This window comes from Pinus tabuliformis, chromosome 1_2 (genome assembly GCF_031772625.1).
Source record: "Pinus tabuliformis cultivar Carrire ecotype Pingquan chromosome 1_2, CPIR1, whole genome shotgun sequence".
In the NCBI taxonomy this organism is placed as follows: Eukaryota; Viridiplantae; Streptophyta; class Pinopsida; order Pinales; family Pinaceae; genus Pinus; species Pinus tabuliformis.
The window spans coordinates 1303376324-1303394118 of record NC_142298.1 but is presented as its reverse complement, the minus strand read 5'-3'; the positions used below and the strand labels follow the sequence as shown (position 1 = coordinate 1303394118).

The 17795-nt window shown below is 41.7% G+C and overlaps 1 protein-coding gene across 3 annotated transcripts in view; it reads right to left on the bottom strand.

The window, feature by feature from the left end:
- The window catches only part of LOC149211001 (uncharacterized), a 543418-nt gene extending 526776 nt beyond the window's left edge, over window positions 1–16642 (bottom strand). The window contains exons 1-4 of one of the 3 annotated variants that reach the window (XM_089396849.1): window positions 16434–16642; window positions 15305–16327; window positions 15041–15170; window positions 14868–14940 (exon numbers count right to left, since the gene is read on the bottom strand). In XM_089396849.1, coding sequence (XP_089252975.1) covers window positions 14868–14940; window positions 15041–15088 — 121 coding nt within the window. In that variant the 5' untranslated portion in view covers window positions 15089–15170; window positions 15305–16327; window positions 16434–16642. Of the gene's footprint in view, window positions 1–14867; window positions 14941–15040; window positions 15171–15304 lie in introns of all 3 variants that reach the window. The other 2 variants (XM_089396847.1, XM_089396848.1) reach the window with 2 other exon arrangements.
- Between the last annotated feature and the right edge of the window lie 1153 nt (window positions 16643–17795).

Sequence of the window (17795 nt, the reverse complement as noted above, 5' to 3'; positions counted from 1 at the left end):
AATTGGATCCTAAAACACTCTCTAAGTTTTCATGAACTCTGTAAAATTCATGCCAAAGTTCAAAGTCTTACAAAGAACGAGTTTATCAGAAATATCCCCGAAACGGTTGTAAATTGTGGTTAGCGCAGAGCAACGAGGACCCTCAGTCAAGCGCGCAGACCGTCGGCCCATGGTAACGCGCACTGTCGCGAATTAGCAAAACGGGGGCCTTTTCGAGAAACGGGCGCTAATCGCATATCGCCGGGCAAACCCCTCAAAGAAGGAAAAACCCCGAGCAACCAGACCCGAAAAATTATAAAATGTAACACATACCACGCCGATTCCGTCAAAGGCGGGGTCCCACATAAACAGGCAGAATATCGGAAGGATTTCAAGCAGTAAGCAGTTTCAACCGAGTCCCGCCCGATGCCATAATGGGTGCCACGCGTCCGGCGGAAGTGAGAGAAAACCGCTCACATCGGACAAGTAAACGTCATGCTACTTATCCGCCCGATATGGACAATAACCATAGGATTTGAAGGCTCCAGATCGACGGTGGAGACGCAATCCGATGGATGACTGGATTCGACAGGGTAAACAAGCAAAGTTGTATAAGATTTGAAGTACAACGTGGACGATGTGTTGGCAGAAGATCGTGTTCGCGGGCATTTTTAGAGTTAATAGTAAAAACAATCGTTCGAAAACATCCAAGAGAACTGACACTCAGTTCGTTATGAAACAGGTGGCCACCTCCCTGTGAGGCATTATACAGTGATGATGACGCAGAACAGAGGAATTCAAACGGACAGAGGCAGGGGAACCAGAAAGTCGGGAAGTGGAAACGAACAGTCAGAAAGCAAATTGGCTTTAAAGCCACAAGCTGACAGAGAAAGGAGGAGGCAGTTAGCAAGTAAGCTAGAAGCAGAAAGCTGAGAGCAGAGAACAGAGAGAAGAAATCGAGCTGACCTACAGAAGCAAAAGGCAGCATTGAGACAGAGACAAAGAGAGCAGAGAGTCTGTGTACTCCAAAGAAGGCTTGAGAGGTTCAAGCGAACTCCTTTGTAAATACTTGTCATGTATTGAGTCTCAGATTGGACTCATACCATTGTGACCCATTGGAGGTCGAGAATCAGTAAAGAGAGTCTGTGTACCCCAGAGACTTGGAGAATCCAAGTACAGTCTTGTGCTCACCATTGTAAAAACTCTGCTTTTGAAAACATAATAGAGAGGCCACCACTGAAAGTTGGACCGGAAAACGTAGCCCAGGAGTATTGGGTGAACTCCTTATTAAACTTGTTGTGTTTACATGTTTGCCCATTATGTTTTCTCTAACTGCTTCAGTGCCTGTGTATTTTGCAATCTTATCGATCCGTTGCATAAAATAACATAGGCACATCCATGCACGAGTCTATAATACCTTACTGTTTGTCTTCAATCAATTTCGAATCAAGTGGTATTAGAGCTCTAGGTTGTTAAGGTTAGACAAGCTTGTGCTAGATTTTGTTGTTGAATGCTAACTAGGACAAAGCTCAAATTAGGAGAAGGAGAATTGGTTGAAACTAACCCAGAAATTGGAAAAGTCTACCCTAAGAGGAAAATGGCAGAAGAAAGTCCCTTGGAATCAGACTCCCAGTTCATGGATAGTTTCATGACCATGAGAGCCATGGTGGAGGAAATGTATAGAGAATTTAAGAAATGTAGAAAAGAAGATTCAGCAAACTCCAAACAAGAAGAATCTCTCCTCCATGACCATTCTAAAGGAAAAGGGAAAGAAGAAAAGTTTCCCACACCTCCTAATAGCCCGAAAAATAAAAAGAAAACATCTTTGAGTAAATTAGATGTTAAATTTGATTTGTCGATATATGATGGAGAGTTGAATGCAGAAGCTGGATAATTGGATTAGACAAATTGATGTGTATTACAGGGTGCAGAGCATTAACTCAGACAAAAGTAAGATTCAGCTGGCCGGCCTACGCCTTGGAGGCATCGCCTTGGTATGGTGGGAAAGTAGGACACAAGCTGACATGAAGAAGCATGGTAAAATTCTTTCTGTCTAGAGTGAATTTGTTTTTGCAATTAAAAAGCAATTCTATCCACTAGCTTATATGCAGCAAGCCATGATGAGCTGGCAAACTCTTCGCCAATTAAAAGGGCAAAGTGTACAAGGTTACACTCAAGAATTTAGAAAGAGAGCTTTGATTCTAGGAATTTCTTTAGACTCACCTGAAACTCTGCTGAAGTATATAGGTGGTCTACACAGCTATTTAAAGCACACCATTCTCATGTTTAATCCCACTAGCATAGATGAGGTATCTGTTCAGGCTACACATCTAGAGGCTAGAGGCAAGAATGTGAACCTAGAAGTTGGGGGATCATCAAAACCCACTGCAAGCAAAAGCAAGGAAAAGAGAAAACAGAAATGGAAAGAGAGGAAGACAAATGCTGTACAAAAAACCAAGTCTTCATGCACTCATTGCAAGAAGGATGGACATGATGATGAGCACTGTTGGATTCTGCATCCGGAGCTGAGACCCAAGAAGTTCGATGGCAAAAAAAAGAAGACTGTTGCAGCTATTCAAAAGGATTTGGGGTTAGACTCAGAAGATGAAACAACAATCGCAGTCGTAGGTATAAAAGCTAAAAATTCTGAAGCATCTACTAGTAATTCTGCACAATCTACTGATAATGAAGAAAATGAGAGGAAAAGACATGAGCTTTTTCATATTCGATTTATTTCCAAGCATCAAAAGATTGATACTTTGTTTGATAGTGGATCACAAGTAAATTTAATTTCTGAAGCAATTGTAAAGAAGCTGGGATTACTAACCACACCTCACAAGAAGCCATATCCATTAGGTTGCTTATGTGATAAAGCAAAGCTACAAGTGACTAGACAATGTAAACTTAAGTTTTCTTTTGGGTCAGCCTTTGTAGATGAGGTTGAGTTAAATATAGTTTCTTTGGATATATGTGGACTTGTTTTAGGAAGTCCTTACTTGTATGATAGGAAAGCTATTTTCTATAGCGCTAAAAACAAGTATCAACTCGTTAAAGATGGAATCGAATAAATTGTAAGAGCTTATAAACTCAAGAATAATTATACTCTCATAAACTCAGGGCAGATGAAAAGAATTGTAAATTCATGCAAACAATTTTTATTGATGGTTGTAAAGGAAAAGGAACCTGATAAAACTAGTGTATTTGAGCGCTGTAATGCTAAACAGCAAGCTGATTTAGAAAAAGTTGTTTCAGAATATGATATACTATTTCAAGAACCTAAAAGTCTGCCACCCCAAAAGGAAATAGTACATGATATTAATTTGCAGCAAGATGCTCCATTGCCTAACATCGGAATGTACAGGTTGTCCACTTTAGAAAATGCAGAAATCAAGAAGCAAGTACAGGAGCTACTCGAGAAAGGGTCCATAAGACCTAGCACATCACCATGTGGATCTCCTATTGTCTTGGTGAGAAAAAAAGATGGCTCATGGAGAATGTGCATTGATTACCGAGCATTGAATAAAATAACGATCAAAAATCGTTATCCCCTTCCTCGCATAGATGATCTATTAGATCAGTTAAGAGAAGTTGTTTACTTTTCCAAGTTGGACTTGCATAGTGGCTACCATCAGGTCAAAGATGCAGAGCAAGATGCATAGAACACTGTTTTCAAAACAAAGCAGGGATTGTATGAGTGGTTAGTTATGCATTTTGGCTTAACTAATGCTCCTGCTACTTTCATGAAAGTAATGAATGATGTAATCAGACCTCTTATTGATGATTTTGTCATTGTATATTTAGATGGCATTTTTATATTTAGTAAAACATGGGAAGAACATTTGAAGCATGTCAAGCAGAATCTAGATGTTTTGAAAAGAGAAAATCTCTATGTTAAGCTCTCAAAATGTGAATTTGGCAAAACATTTTTGAATTATTTGGGTCATATTGTAGGGGGTGGTGAATTGAAGATAGATCCCTCTAAGGTTGCAGTCATTGTAAACTGGCCTAAACCCAAATCTGCTACAGAAGTTAGAAGCTTCTTAGGAGCAGCACAGTATTGGAGAAAGTTTATTGCTAACTTTTCCTTGATTGCAGCTCCCTTACATGCTTTAACCGGATTGAACAAGGTGTTTCAATGGGGAGGCAAACAGCAGAAAGCCTTCGACACCTTAAAAGAAAAGATTAGTACAGCACCAATACTAGCACTGCCCGATCTTCAAAGACCATTTGAGATTGAAACAGATGCCAGTGACTATGCCATGGGAGCAGTGTTGATGCAACACAGTAAACCCATATGTTATCATTCTGAGACATTTAATTCTGCAGTAGTTAATTATCCCACATATGATAAGGAATTGTATGCATTAGTACAGAGTGTGAAAAAGTGGAAACATTATTTAATGGGCAAAGAGACAGTTATACATACTGATCATCAACCACTTCAATATTTACACTCCCAAACTAAGTTGCAGCAATCAAGACACTATAGGTGGATGGGTTTTCTACAACAGTTTCATCTAGTCATCAGATATAAAAAGGGCATACACAATAAAGTTGCAGATATGTTGTCCAGACCAATCATAAATGCATCTACTATCCTTAAGCATAATTCAGTATTGCATGAAAGGTACATTGAACAGTATGCTCAAGATATAGATTTTAAAGATGTATATGCAACTTTAAGTCGCGGGAAACAAGTAGAAGAATTGGATTATCATGTTAAGGACCAACAATTGTATCATTTTGGAAAGTTATGCATTCCACAAACTGAAAGAGTAAAGACAATTCGAGAAGCACATACTTCTCTAATATCATATCACTTTGGTGTAAGTAAAACAGTTGCACAACTGCAAAGATTTTGTTATTGGCCAAAAATGAATGAGACAGTTTCTAGATATGTAAGAGGGTGTACTATGTGTGCTAAAAGCAAGCCCAGCAATAGAAAACTAGGCCTGTACACTCCACTACCAGTTCCTTCTCATCCTTGGGAAAGTGTTTCCATGGACTTTGTTGGGGAACTGCCTAAATCTAGAAAAGGTCATGACTATTTATATGTTATTGTGGATAGGTTCAGCAAAATGTGTATTTTAATACCTTGTAACGAACAGATTATAGCTGAACAAACAGCAAAGTTGTTCTTTCGGCTTTTATGGGTTCATTTTGGATTACCCACTTCCATTGTATCTGATCGAAATTCCCGATTTGTTGGGAAGTTTTGGTCGAGTTTGTGGGAACTGATGGACATCAGACTGAAGAAGAGCACAGCGTTTCATCCACAAACAAATGGCCAAACAGAAGTGGTCAACAGGACAGTGATCCAATTGCTCAGAGGCTATTGCAACAAGCATCCCAAGCTTTGGGATAAACATTTATGTTATGTGCAGCATGCTTACAACCGCTAAACATTCTTCTACACAGAGATCTCCTTTCAAGACCTATTTTGGTTTCACACCAAGGTCTCCCTTGGATTTTGTTTTTGGTAAAGACATAGTGGTTGATGGACACAGTGATGTGGACAAGGCAACCAAGTTCATTGAACAAATCCAAGAGATTCACCAGGCAGTACAGGAACAGCTGGAAAAGAGCCAAGCCAAGTACAAGGCAAGGCATGATACGCATCGAATTGAACATAATTTCCAAGTTGGTGATCAAGTCTGGATGTATATCAGCAAAGACAGAATGCAAGGTGAAGGTAAGAAGTTGAAGCCTATATGGACCTTTCAAGATACTTGAGAAAATTGGTGAGAATGTTTTTCGCCTTGATTTGCCAGCTTACATACACATCTACTCAGTTGTTAATGCAGACAGCTTGGGACTATTTGAACCTTCATTGATTGAAGATCCCGAAAAGTAGAGTCAATTGCTTTCTATTGATGATCTATTGCCTGAATATCTTAATGAATTGCAGGAAGATACAGTTTTGGACAGGAAGGTGAGAACTACGCGCAGAGGGGATGTTGAGTACCTCAGGATTGGACTCAAAGGTTCAAAACCAAGCAATGCGAAATGAATAGAAATTCGGCAAGCGAGGAATTTGTACCCTCACTTGATTGATGCTTAAAAACCAATTTTTGGTGGTCCAAAAGCTTTTTCAGTGGGAAGGCCGTGATCCGAATTGGATCCTAAAACATCCTCTAAGTTTTCATGAACTCTGTAAAATTCATGCCAAAGTTTCAAAGTCTTACAAAGAATGATCTTATCAGAAATATCCTCGAAACAATTGCAATTTGCAGTCAGCGCGGAGCAACAAGAACCCTCGGTCAAGCGTGCAGACCGTCGGCCCATGGTAACGCGCACTGTCGCGAATTAGAAAAATCGGAGGCCTTTTCGAGAAACGGGCGCTAATCGCATATCACCAGGCAAACCCCTCAAAGAAGGAAAAGCCCCGAGCAACCGGACCCGAAAAATTATAAAATGTAACAAATACCGCGTCGATTCCGTCAGAGGTGGGGTCCCACATAAACCAGCAGAATATCGGAAGGACTTCGAGCAGTAAGCAGTTTCAACCGAGTCCCGCCCGATGCCACACAATGGGTGCCACGCATCTGGCGAAAGAGAGAGAAAACCGCTCACATCGGACGGGTAAACGTCATGCTACTTATCTGCCCGATATGGACGATAACCGTAGGATCTGGAGGCTCCAGATCGACGGCGGAGACGCAATCCGATGGATGACCGGATTCGACAAGGTAAACAAGCAGAGTTGTATAAGATTTGAAGTCTGATGTGGACGATGCGTTGGCAGAAGATCGTGTTCGCGGGCATTCTTAGAGTTAACGGTAAAAACAGTCGTTCGAAAACGTCCAAGAGAACTGACACTCAGTTCGTTATGAAACAGGTGGCCACCTCCTTGTGAGGCATTATACAGTGATGATGACGCAGAACAGAGGAATTCAAACAGACAGAGGCAGGGGAACCAAAAAGCCGGGAAGCGAAAACGAACAGTCAGAAAGCAGATTGGCTTTAAAGCCACAAGCTGACAGAGAAAGAAGGAGGCAGTTAGCAAGTAAGTTAGAAGCGGAAAGCTGAGAGCAGAGAACAGAGAGAAGAAATCGAGCTGACCTACAGAAGCAAAAGGCAGCATCGAGACAGAGACAGAGAGAGCAGAGAGTCTGTGTACTCCAGAGAAGGCTTGAGAGGTTCAAGCAAACTCCTCTATAAATACCTGTCATGTATTGAGTCTCAGATTGGACTCATACCATTGTGACCCATAGGAGGTCGAGAATTAGTAAAGAGAGTCTGTGTACTCCAGAGACTTGGGGAATCCAAGTACAGTCTTGCTGATATCTATCTGTTGAGTGAGACTCAAATTGAGCTCACTGTTGTAAAAACTCTGCTTTTGAAAACATAATAGAGAGGCCATCACTGAAGACTGGACTGGAAGACGTAGCCCAGGAGTATTGGGTGAACTCCTTACTAAACTTGTTGTGTTTACATGTTTGCCTGTTATGTTTTCTCTAACTGCTTCAGTGCCTGTGTATTTCGCAATCTTATCGATCCGTTGCATAAAATAACATAGGCACATCCATGCACGAGTCTGCAATACCTTATTGTTTGCCTTCGATCAATTTCGGATCACCCTCTACCTTGGTTTTGCCCTGTTAAGTACTGTTATGACCACAGTACCCCACCAGCTTCGCTCCCACAAACTACCCACAGCTTCCTTCACCCCAACAACTTAAGGATTGAGCCTCTTGGCTCTGCACAATCCCGGCACCAGTAAAACAACTCCCTCAGCCAACTGCGTCAGCCCTCCTAGCCTTTGCGCGAGCCTGCTTCTGCCCTCCTCAGCCTCTGCGCTAGCATCTCTCAGGCCCGGACTGATGACGCAGTCCCTCTGCGTCAACCCTTCCTCTGTCGCTTTCTGCAAGGATCAGCTTTGTCACTCTGGACAGTTGAATCTGCTACAAATGCTCTGCTCAGTTGATGCATTCAGCTTGCCTGTGATCTGCAACCACCCTCTAATACCATGTTGAATTTTCTAAGTCTATCTGTTAGAAAATTAATCTATATTATGCTGATTTATTTTTTCTACTTGTAAATTCTGAACAAGTTATTTAGAACATTTAAATACCGAAATAAACACAATACAGTCACAACATCTACAAATCATCAACTGAAAGAAAACAAACACACAAGTGACACCATTATTTTTGGACAAATGTCCTCGAAAAAACCTAATGCGATAAACTGGCACAGCGATTATGAGGGTATATTATTATGCAGTATTTCCTTGAGTACAATTGGGTGCCTAACCGGCTCACCCGACAAAGAAAAAATACACAGCAACAATACCTCTCTGTTCGGAAACAGGTATTCAGAAAACCTGTCCCACAAAACCCTCTCCCGCGACTCTAAAGCTCAGCACTGGCCCTTCTGGCCTCTGCGCCAGCCTCCTGTTGCACTGTGTCAACCCCAGGACCCTCTAAGGCACTGCGCAACCTATGGGACCCTCTATGTCACTCCCTCTGCCCTTTGTGTGGATGACGCAGTCCCTCTAGGCTCTACGTTGTCTCTGCTGGGCTCTGCGTGGCCTACTCTGGCTGTTGCTCTCGCTCTCTGCTTTTGCGCTGGTCTCTTGGCACTGTCTCTGCCTCTCTGCCCAGTACTCACTGCCCCTCACTGCTGATGACTTATTCACTTTTGCTTAGCAACCCCGCTCTAGCAAAATGAATGACTGATCACTCTGGTGTATCTTCCAACTGACCCTCAAGCCTCCTCTTATACTTTTCTCGTTAGTCCTTCAACGGCTGAGATTAAATCTCTAAGCAACGGCTAAGATTAGATTTGGCTTGATATATGACTTTTGGAATCTTCTAACCCAATTTTATATTAATACCCATTAATATTTTATTTTTCTTAAGTTTAGACTTAGGAACTCCATTAAAAATATTAATTATTTTAATATCTCCCAAACTGGTTAGAATCTACCCAAACCATTTCTGGGTCTTGGAGATCTCATGTGTTTTAGCCTCTCCACCAATTTTCATGGCTAGAGCACATCATATGCTATCCCAAATCAACAAAGTGCTCGACCTACAAGCAGTCTCCCTCGGCCTCCTCCAGCAATACTCGAACCCCTGTTCCAGCCCTAAAATAGTCCCTACGCCCTTCTTGTAGGTGTCCTCCTCTTGTTGCAGCTAGGGCATAGGCTGCCCCTTCCTCCACCAAGTCCTTCTCTAGAGAAAATGTTGCACGATTGGATGCCTTAATGCCTCTACATCACCCTCTATTTATACAAAAATGAGGGGCTCCTTCCAACATTACTCTAGGGCTATCCAACTTGTCAAGAGGCTTATTTAATGCACAAGTCGACCTTGACACATATGGTGTAAACTAACTCATGGCCTTCAAAAATTCACAACTTCTTGACGACAACTCGAAATCGGATGATTCTCATTGCGTTAGAATCTTCTCACCGATAGCTATCATCCTCATCCATCACATGTCGAAAACTCATCACGTGTTTAACCCAAACATCTATGGGTGCAAAACCCCAAGCTTGGGTTCTAAACCCACAAGCCTACTTGTGGCGCTTCGACCTCCAACCCTCAAACACTAGGGCTTGGAGTACCTCCCAAGCTACACAAAAATCAACACACCGATCCCTTGTTACAAGACACATGAGATTGAGAAGCCTCCTCCTATTCTCCCTTCACAAGAAGTATATATTCTCAAGCGACCAAATCACAAAGCAAGCAAAAAGTGGAAGCCTAAAAAATACAAGGTTGGGGATGTGTTCTTGGTAGATAAAAACCCAATACCCAACAAGATTCAGAGGAAAGTCGACAAATATTACTACTACATTGTCAAATTCAACGACAAACTTTGGTCGCAACTAATGAAGTTAAGTCGTATCACCTCGTTCCTTGACAATTGACATTGTATTATACGCATTCTAGAGTAGGATGCATTACATGCTCATTTCCTCATTACAACCAACATCATGTGATATTTTCCTGATAGATTAGTTGCATTTAGATTAAACTTGCATTTTTATGTTCTTGTTGATTTTATAGCCTAATACTAAGCATGGGTGATCATAAGACACCACAAAAACATGTTTCCCCGTGTGCTTGGTCTTTGATATGTGCAAGTAACAGGTCTACGGTACCAAGAGATTGTTGGTGTTCTCGTGACCTCTTGTTCGAGTAGCTTCATGCACCTCACGGAGAGCTCATGTCCCAATTGGAGCCAGATGTTACCCACCACCTGTGGGTAGTGTATAAGGGAGAAAAAAATTATCCTAGATGATCCTCAACCGACATCCAACGGCCCCTTGCAGCCGCCAAATTGCTTGATGTGCCATTATCTCCGCCACCTAAGCCATCCATGTGGTCCCTTGCCCACTAGTGTTTGAAGGTGGGCCTCTCGACCCCAAAGGAATGACTTTTCATTGATATAGTTAAGTATTTTTTCTTACTTGTCATGGGCACTTGGACATGGATTGGTGAAGGGATTAGGCGGAAAGAGTGCGTTAGGTCTATACTCTTGTCTCCACTGCCCAATTTCGTGGTTAACCTTGTATCCTAGTCCTATGAGATCTCATTTACTGGGCATTAGCTTTAGGGTTGGCACTACATGGGAAATCTCAATCTTGGTTGCATGGTCCCGCTTCTCGACACCATATACATCGCGCCCTTCCACTCATTTTGGCCCCATTCATCTCTTTTCCCATTGGGGTCCACAGAGGCTTAGGCTTAGCCTTCCCCCTCCCCCTATCCACACCTTGGGTCGGGCCTGGAATGATGCTCGAAGGTTGATGCAGCTAAAAAGAAAAGAAAAAGCATAGTTTGGGCACTCTCAACAGGAAATGTACGACAAAATGCAAAAGATGGTCGAGACATACAAATTTAGCACGTGGGCAAAAGCCAAACATGAGCTCTACCCTTTATCCATAGCCATCACCCTGGTTCCTATGGGCCCTAGATGAGCCCCCTCCATCATGAAGGAATCCATGATTATCCCAAACCCTGGTGGGCAATGAACTGCCCCACCTTTAAGGGGTATCCACTACTATATACCACACAACATGCTCTCATCCCCTGGAGCCCCGAGCAGTTATGAACAAAAATCAATCAAAGGCAAAAGGCATATGAAGGGTGGAAAAACAGAGGCCGAGGCAACTCATGTACCACGATTTGCTCCCTTCTACACTCATATACTCGAGTGTGGGCTTCCCTTTATCATAGCTACGCTTATACCATAACATGTGGTCTAGATGATTCCCCTACTCCCCACTACTCTCCATTACTATATCATTTTCCACCTACCATTTGAGGGATGTACCATGGACATGTCACCCCCTTTAGAGGTTGAAACCACCTAATATGGTCCTTGGTTAACCCCCTATTGAGCTTGGAGACACTTGTACATGCCAAAGCCAACTATGGAAGGGCATGCAACTATAAAGTGCCCCATTGGTTCCATGACTTGTAAGTTATTTTACTTGATTATTCTGATGATTTATTGTATTGGAAGGCAAGAGGATGCATTGGATCTTATGCAAGGTTGCAAGTGGGTCTCTATTTAGGGCTTGGTCTCCCTCTACGGAGTCCTAGCCCTCCAGAGGGCCACATTGGCACTTGTAGGGTGAACATTGAGAGCCATGGGCCTCCACCATAGCAAAGATTACCTCATCCCCGACAAAGCTCATTGATTGCTCGTGTTCCACCTTTTGGATGAGGATGATGCACCTAGTTCACCATGCCCAACCAGCTACACACTTGCACCATACACTTGGAAGATGTTCCAGGGTCCACAGGATGTCTCCTGTTGCAAAGAGAGGGCTTATATCATCATCCTAGCCCTTACAAATGGCCTACAAGCATTTTCGATCCACTTGGAGACCCGTGAGAATGTTATAGTGCCCCCACACCCACTGTGGAGCATCACAGGTTGTTGCTTGGAAAACAAGGGGCCAAACCCTTGTCCACTATGTTTGGAGTCCATTTCTACATCATGGCACCACTTGGACTTCATTAAGCCTCCTAAAAACCCCAACGACTCTCTTTATTGATCATTCGACCCTCTTGAGACACGTATTCTTGTATTATTGAACTATTTGGTGGGTTTGTCACCAAAAGTATTGTTTTTTTTTTTAAAATCTAGGATAATTGGTAACTGGTGAGAGTTATCCTGAACAGACCCAGGATCAAATCTAACTGGCTACCACTATAAACCTAGGCTACGTGCAACTGCTTGCAAGCCCCACAATAGCAGGAAACTTATGCCTCAACAAGAGCCGAGATGTTCGCTATGGGGTCGCCTACTCTTCTAGCCAAGACACAACAGGTCATATATATACTCAATGAGATTTGAACCCTCATCTTGTGGGTTTCACCCAGCGAAACTTATCGTTAAACCCCATATCACTGTATTGTCACCAAAAGTATTGTTATTATGCACATTTTTTTTATTTTAGGGGCATTATTAGTCCAAATTAGGCCATTATGTTGAGGACATACCTTGAGGTGGTTTACTTTGTGGTGTACTTCCGCCTTTTTGTCCTGCATTTGTCTTCCCTTTGAAGGGCTTCTTCTTCGCCATTAGAGCAAGATCTGAACTCTGGGGTTTCAGAGTCATCCGCCTCTCTTCCTCTTGCATCAAGATCCCTGTCAATTCTTCGAAATTGGGGGCTTTCTCTCTCGCATTCAAGCCTGTGATAAACATCTGATAGTCATCAGTCATACCATTCATGGTGATCGTGACGAGATCAGTGTTTGACATTGTCTCTCCTATGTCACCCAGCTTATCTCTGAGCTCCTTGATTCGAGAGATGAACACAACCACTGATTCATTCTCCTCCATTTTAATGGAGAGAATCTTGCTTTTCAAAAACAGCAGGCGATTTGTGTTTTTGATCTCGTACAGGTCCTTGAGAGTTTTCCAGATGTCGTTTGCTAATTTACATTCACGAATGTGAGGGATAATACAGTCTTTCACTGACAATTTTAACAACACTTTTGCTTTGTTCTCCCTCTTTCCTAGTCCTGGATTGTTTCTATTGTTCCACCTATAGCTAGGGTCAGCTTCAACTCATCACCGCTTGCAATCGCCCATGCGTTTTGCCCCTCCAACAGGATCTGCAACTTAAATTTCCAATTAGAGTAATTGGATCTGTCGAGCTTATTGCTCTCGTTCAGATATGCCTATGCCATCTGGTTATTCATCTTGATAAGTCTACCTCAAAGGAAACTTTGTCCTCCAGCAATTTATTTAAAAAAATGGATCTATCTCCAGATCCAGAGCAAGGATCTCTCAAAAAAATATTTGTGTGCCCTCTATTAAAATATATAAAAAATACAATTCCTTCAAAAAAAACAAAATCCCCCTTTTTGAATGCGCCCCAAAAAATGACCTCTCAAAAAATATTCTTTGATCAAAAAATCAACGATCACAAAAAACAATACCCTTCAAAAAGAAGATGGTCTCCAAACGATCAACCTTTAAATTTTGGCACAACACCTCGCACGCAGCGTCATCAAAATTACATGCAACTTCATGAAATTGGCTCAAAAATTACAGTGTCAACTACACCGTCGTTTGTAGAATCTTCACAACTCGCTATCAACGTGGAGCGTTCACGCACTTTAGCCTTGAGGGTCTCAAGAGACTTCAAATTCCCAAGTGACGCAGGGAGCTGACCCGTTAATTGATTGGAACCCAAATCCAAGTAATTCAGATTGCCCAATCCCATTGCAATGCTTCTCGTTAGTTTATTTTTATCAAGCAGCGAATTTTGTAAATTTTGAAGCGTTCCAAGCTTGCACTAATTCACCACCAAGATTCGCAATGCACAAGACCACTCTGGTCACACGGGTATCATCACAGAAGACGTAGTACCAGGTACAAGTAGGAACATTTGGAGTTCAAGAGAAGTCCCAGATTCGTTGCAGCTACACCATGCCTTCACTGCACCACATTCGCTGCTCTCTACCAACAGACAGCAGATTCGCCAACGACCTCCACGAATCACACAGCACACCAACAGATCCGAGATCAACTAAGTCGCAGCCACCTCTGGCTCCCACTGCTGCAAATCCACTCGATTTCCGACCCACGCCGCACACTGAGCTCGAATCCGATCAAAACTCCGGGTCAAACTCCACGTGAACAAAGCAGCGCGTTTTATGTCTTCAATTCCGCACTGATAGAAATTTCTCAAAGGAACACGCTGAAAGCGCGTGTTTCTCTCCATAAAGGGCACTGATCAGCACCTAAAGGCGCATTTTTTGAGCCAAAATGCGCGTTGATCAAGCAAAGAAAATCTTTCTCTGCCACCAAGAACAGACCCGCCACTAAGGGCCACACTACAGCGACCAGGCACTCTCAGTCACCAAAGCACTCTCGCTTTACCTCACTCAACCCTAAAGCTCTGATACCATGTTAAAAATGGAAGACAGCGACTTTATTCATCAAACTGAGCAACTCTCAGGTGAGGGCTTCACCTGGAGACTGCCTCTGGCAGAATGCTCTACATACTTCTCATTAACAATCAAGAATATATAGTTTACAAGCAAATAGGGAGGTTAGAACAACCACATAGAAAATAGAAACAAATTCCTAATCTAAGTCTCACACGTAACTAATGAATTGACTCTCTCCTAAAATACATTTCTCCATTAACTTTAACAGAGTGTATTCCTGTGTGTTAGATTGGAACACTATGCTAGTCCAAACAGCATGATAGTTTTAGAAGTCGGGGATGAGCAGTTAGAAGGTTGGGTTATATTGTGTGTTTGTAAAATTAATATAAATATCTCTTCCCCACAAAAAAGCATTGTGCTGACAGAGCAACATTGTTTATAGATCTAATTAAGCCTGGAAAAAATTACATCAATTTATGGTAAAACACTCTCATGCTCAAAGATGTAATGATCAACTACCTTTCGATTTTATTTCAATCTTCGTTGCATTTTTTGGCGGTGGCAACCTTCTTCCAACTTTGTGCTTTATTTTCTGCAATAGACAGAGTAAAAAGTTTAATCAATAAAAGACTGTACTTGGCTTCCATCATATGGTTATAATAAACAAACAGACAAAGATCAAGTGAAACGACCTTGAAGTCAGCACCAGTTCTCTTAGCTTTCTGGTTGGAGCGCACCATCTCCTCTTTGCTATTGTACGACTGTCTTAACCCTTTCCTTAAACCTCAATGTGAGTCTGAATCTATAAACCTCGCTAAAACCCTACAAAATTCATAACTTCTCAAATGAAATCCTGAGGAAATCCCACTTAATCTGTCTAATATTATGTCGTTGTAAGGTTGAAAGAAAAACAGTAGGAATGCGTTTATTGGAATTGCTATGCATGGACAGTATACCAGCAGGAATAACGATGTTAAAATAAGACGATTTCTTTCGAGTTAAGGAGTAATTGCTGTAGCTTCGGAGCACAGAAGTAGGAGTCGGTAGTATTGACCTTTCAGTTACGGAAATTCGATCACGGTACAAATTCGACCGTGCTATACGGGATACGACTGTCTTATTTTTCCAATTTTAAAAATAATCTCTCTGCCCTAGCCAGCGATAATGGCTGTTTTCCTCTGCCCTGCATCACCATGTAATATTTGTCGTTGTTTAACTCTCCGTTTCAAGCTGCCGCGTCCCGCACTGACTGCTGGCTAATGTGTATCACATATCCATTCCCACATCCGAGTTCTAAACACAAGCTTGGTTGAACTTCCTCAAGATGAACCCGATCAGCGAGCAGGGCATCTACAAGTGCAAATGAATCATCACAGGGCTCATAAACTTCTGAGTGGCGCCCGACAAGACGAATGTCTGCACTCTTCCTACATAAGGTAGAGGGGGAAACCAAACTTCGGATGTAGAGTATGGGCCTATGGAATGCGTATGGCCTATAGCGACTCAACAGCATCCACCGATGTCTACCCGACAGTCCGAAAAGGTAATTCACGAGAGTTTACAGGGCACCGCTAAAAGCTCCCTGCCCTCACACTGTTCACTGCTCGCTGCTCTCACTGCTGACCACACTGCTCACTGCTCACACTTCTGCTCACTGTTCACTGCTCTCACTGCTGCTCACACTGCTCACACTTACCATATATGAATCCAAATCCGGGGAGCGAACTAAACCTGTAGCAAACTTCCCTCGTGAATCCAAGAAGCGGTCCAGTAGTCATAGTTTAGATTGATTTGAAATTCTGACGGGTTTTTTGAGCGTCATGGGGTAAAAACCCTGGGCAACGTTCCACCATCTGTAGAACTTGATAACGGTGGAACTCAGCTATTCCTTTCCCGAGAGCCTTTTCTCCCCTGATGCCGTCCAGGATTCAGCTGGCGAGGTCCTTTGGCCCGACTTTGGCTACTGTGTAACCCGTTTACTGCGTCACCCGTTGCTCCGTTAGAAACAAACTACCAATAAATTTGCTTCATTGAGATCCATTAAAATTTCGATGTTAACTTAGGCATGTGCTCCGAAACTGTTACCAAGTTTAAGTTTTGTGTCTCCAAGGATTAAGGTAGGTCTGTAGAAGAAACTGGCTGCTCGCGGGCGACCAAGAGCTCTTCTCTGCGCAAGGGGGTCCGAAAAGAGCCAGCTTGGGTGCTGTTTTGGGTTTTGGCCGCTGCAACGTTCAAAACCTCGAAATGACCGGAAAACATTGACGGAAGGAAAGTTCGCAGCCCCTTAAACTTATGTTTCGAGCATTATTGTTGATATTTGGGTTGAGCTCTATTCACATAATTTTATTACTATGCGGATGCTACAAATCTGGTAAAAATCGTGTAGCAATGGTGTTTGAATAATGTTAAAAGTGCTTATATTTTACCACAAGTTTATAGTTACAATTCCCTCTTCGAGACACAAAAATGTACATTTCCTTACTTCTGCATGTCCAATTAATGACATAACTTCACATTTCAAACATGTATTGGATTGATATTTTAATGTTAATTAATGACATAATTTCACATTTTAAACATGTACTGGATTGATATTTTAATGTTTATTATTGAACGATATTTTGAATGATAAATTTGTTGACCTCACCCTTTGCAAGTATCAACAATTAATGACATAACTTCATATTTTAAGCATGTATTGGATTGGTATTTTCATGTTAATTAATGACATAATTTCACATTTTAAACATGTATTGGATTGATATTTTAATGTTCATTATTGAACGATATTTTGGATGAGAAATTTGTTGACCTTACCCTTTGCAAGTATCAACAACTCACTTGATGGAATGATGTCTTGATAACAAAAATATTACTCTTAAACCATGGTGAATGAATGATATAATCATTTGTATCTCATGAGCGATTTTCATTTTGGCAATTGAGTGCATGGAATAACAACATCTCTCGCATTGATATGTTTTTATGTTAATGAGATGTTCAATATTTTACTTTCCCAAATTAATCTACTTTATGAATGGTCTAAACGCATAACAAATCTATGATGTTTGCACTCAATCTCCTTAATTTAGGACAATGACTTTATAAGCAATAGCAACTCGTGGATAACTATTTAAGCATCTCCCTATGATATTGCTATAAAGTGCCTTTTGACCTAAATCCAACGTTACTAAAATTTACATAAATTATGGAACCACTTTGAAGAATAGGTTATTGTTGCTTTACATTTATGCTATTAACAATAACAGTTAACATGATCATATATCTCATTATGCACATTCAATTAACTTTAGTATATCATTGTGAAATCCCACTAGCGTGAATGGAGGGTTTCATTCTATAAGGCAACAAAGGTTTGAAACTTGAGTAGTTTGGAGGAGACACCAAAAATATCCAACCATGTTAAGGGTTGGCGTGGCCTAGGCC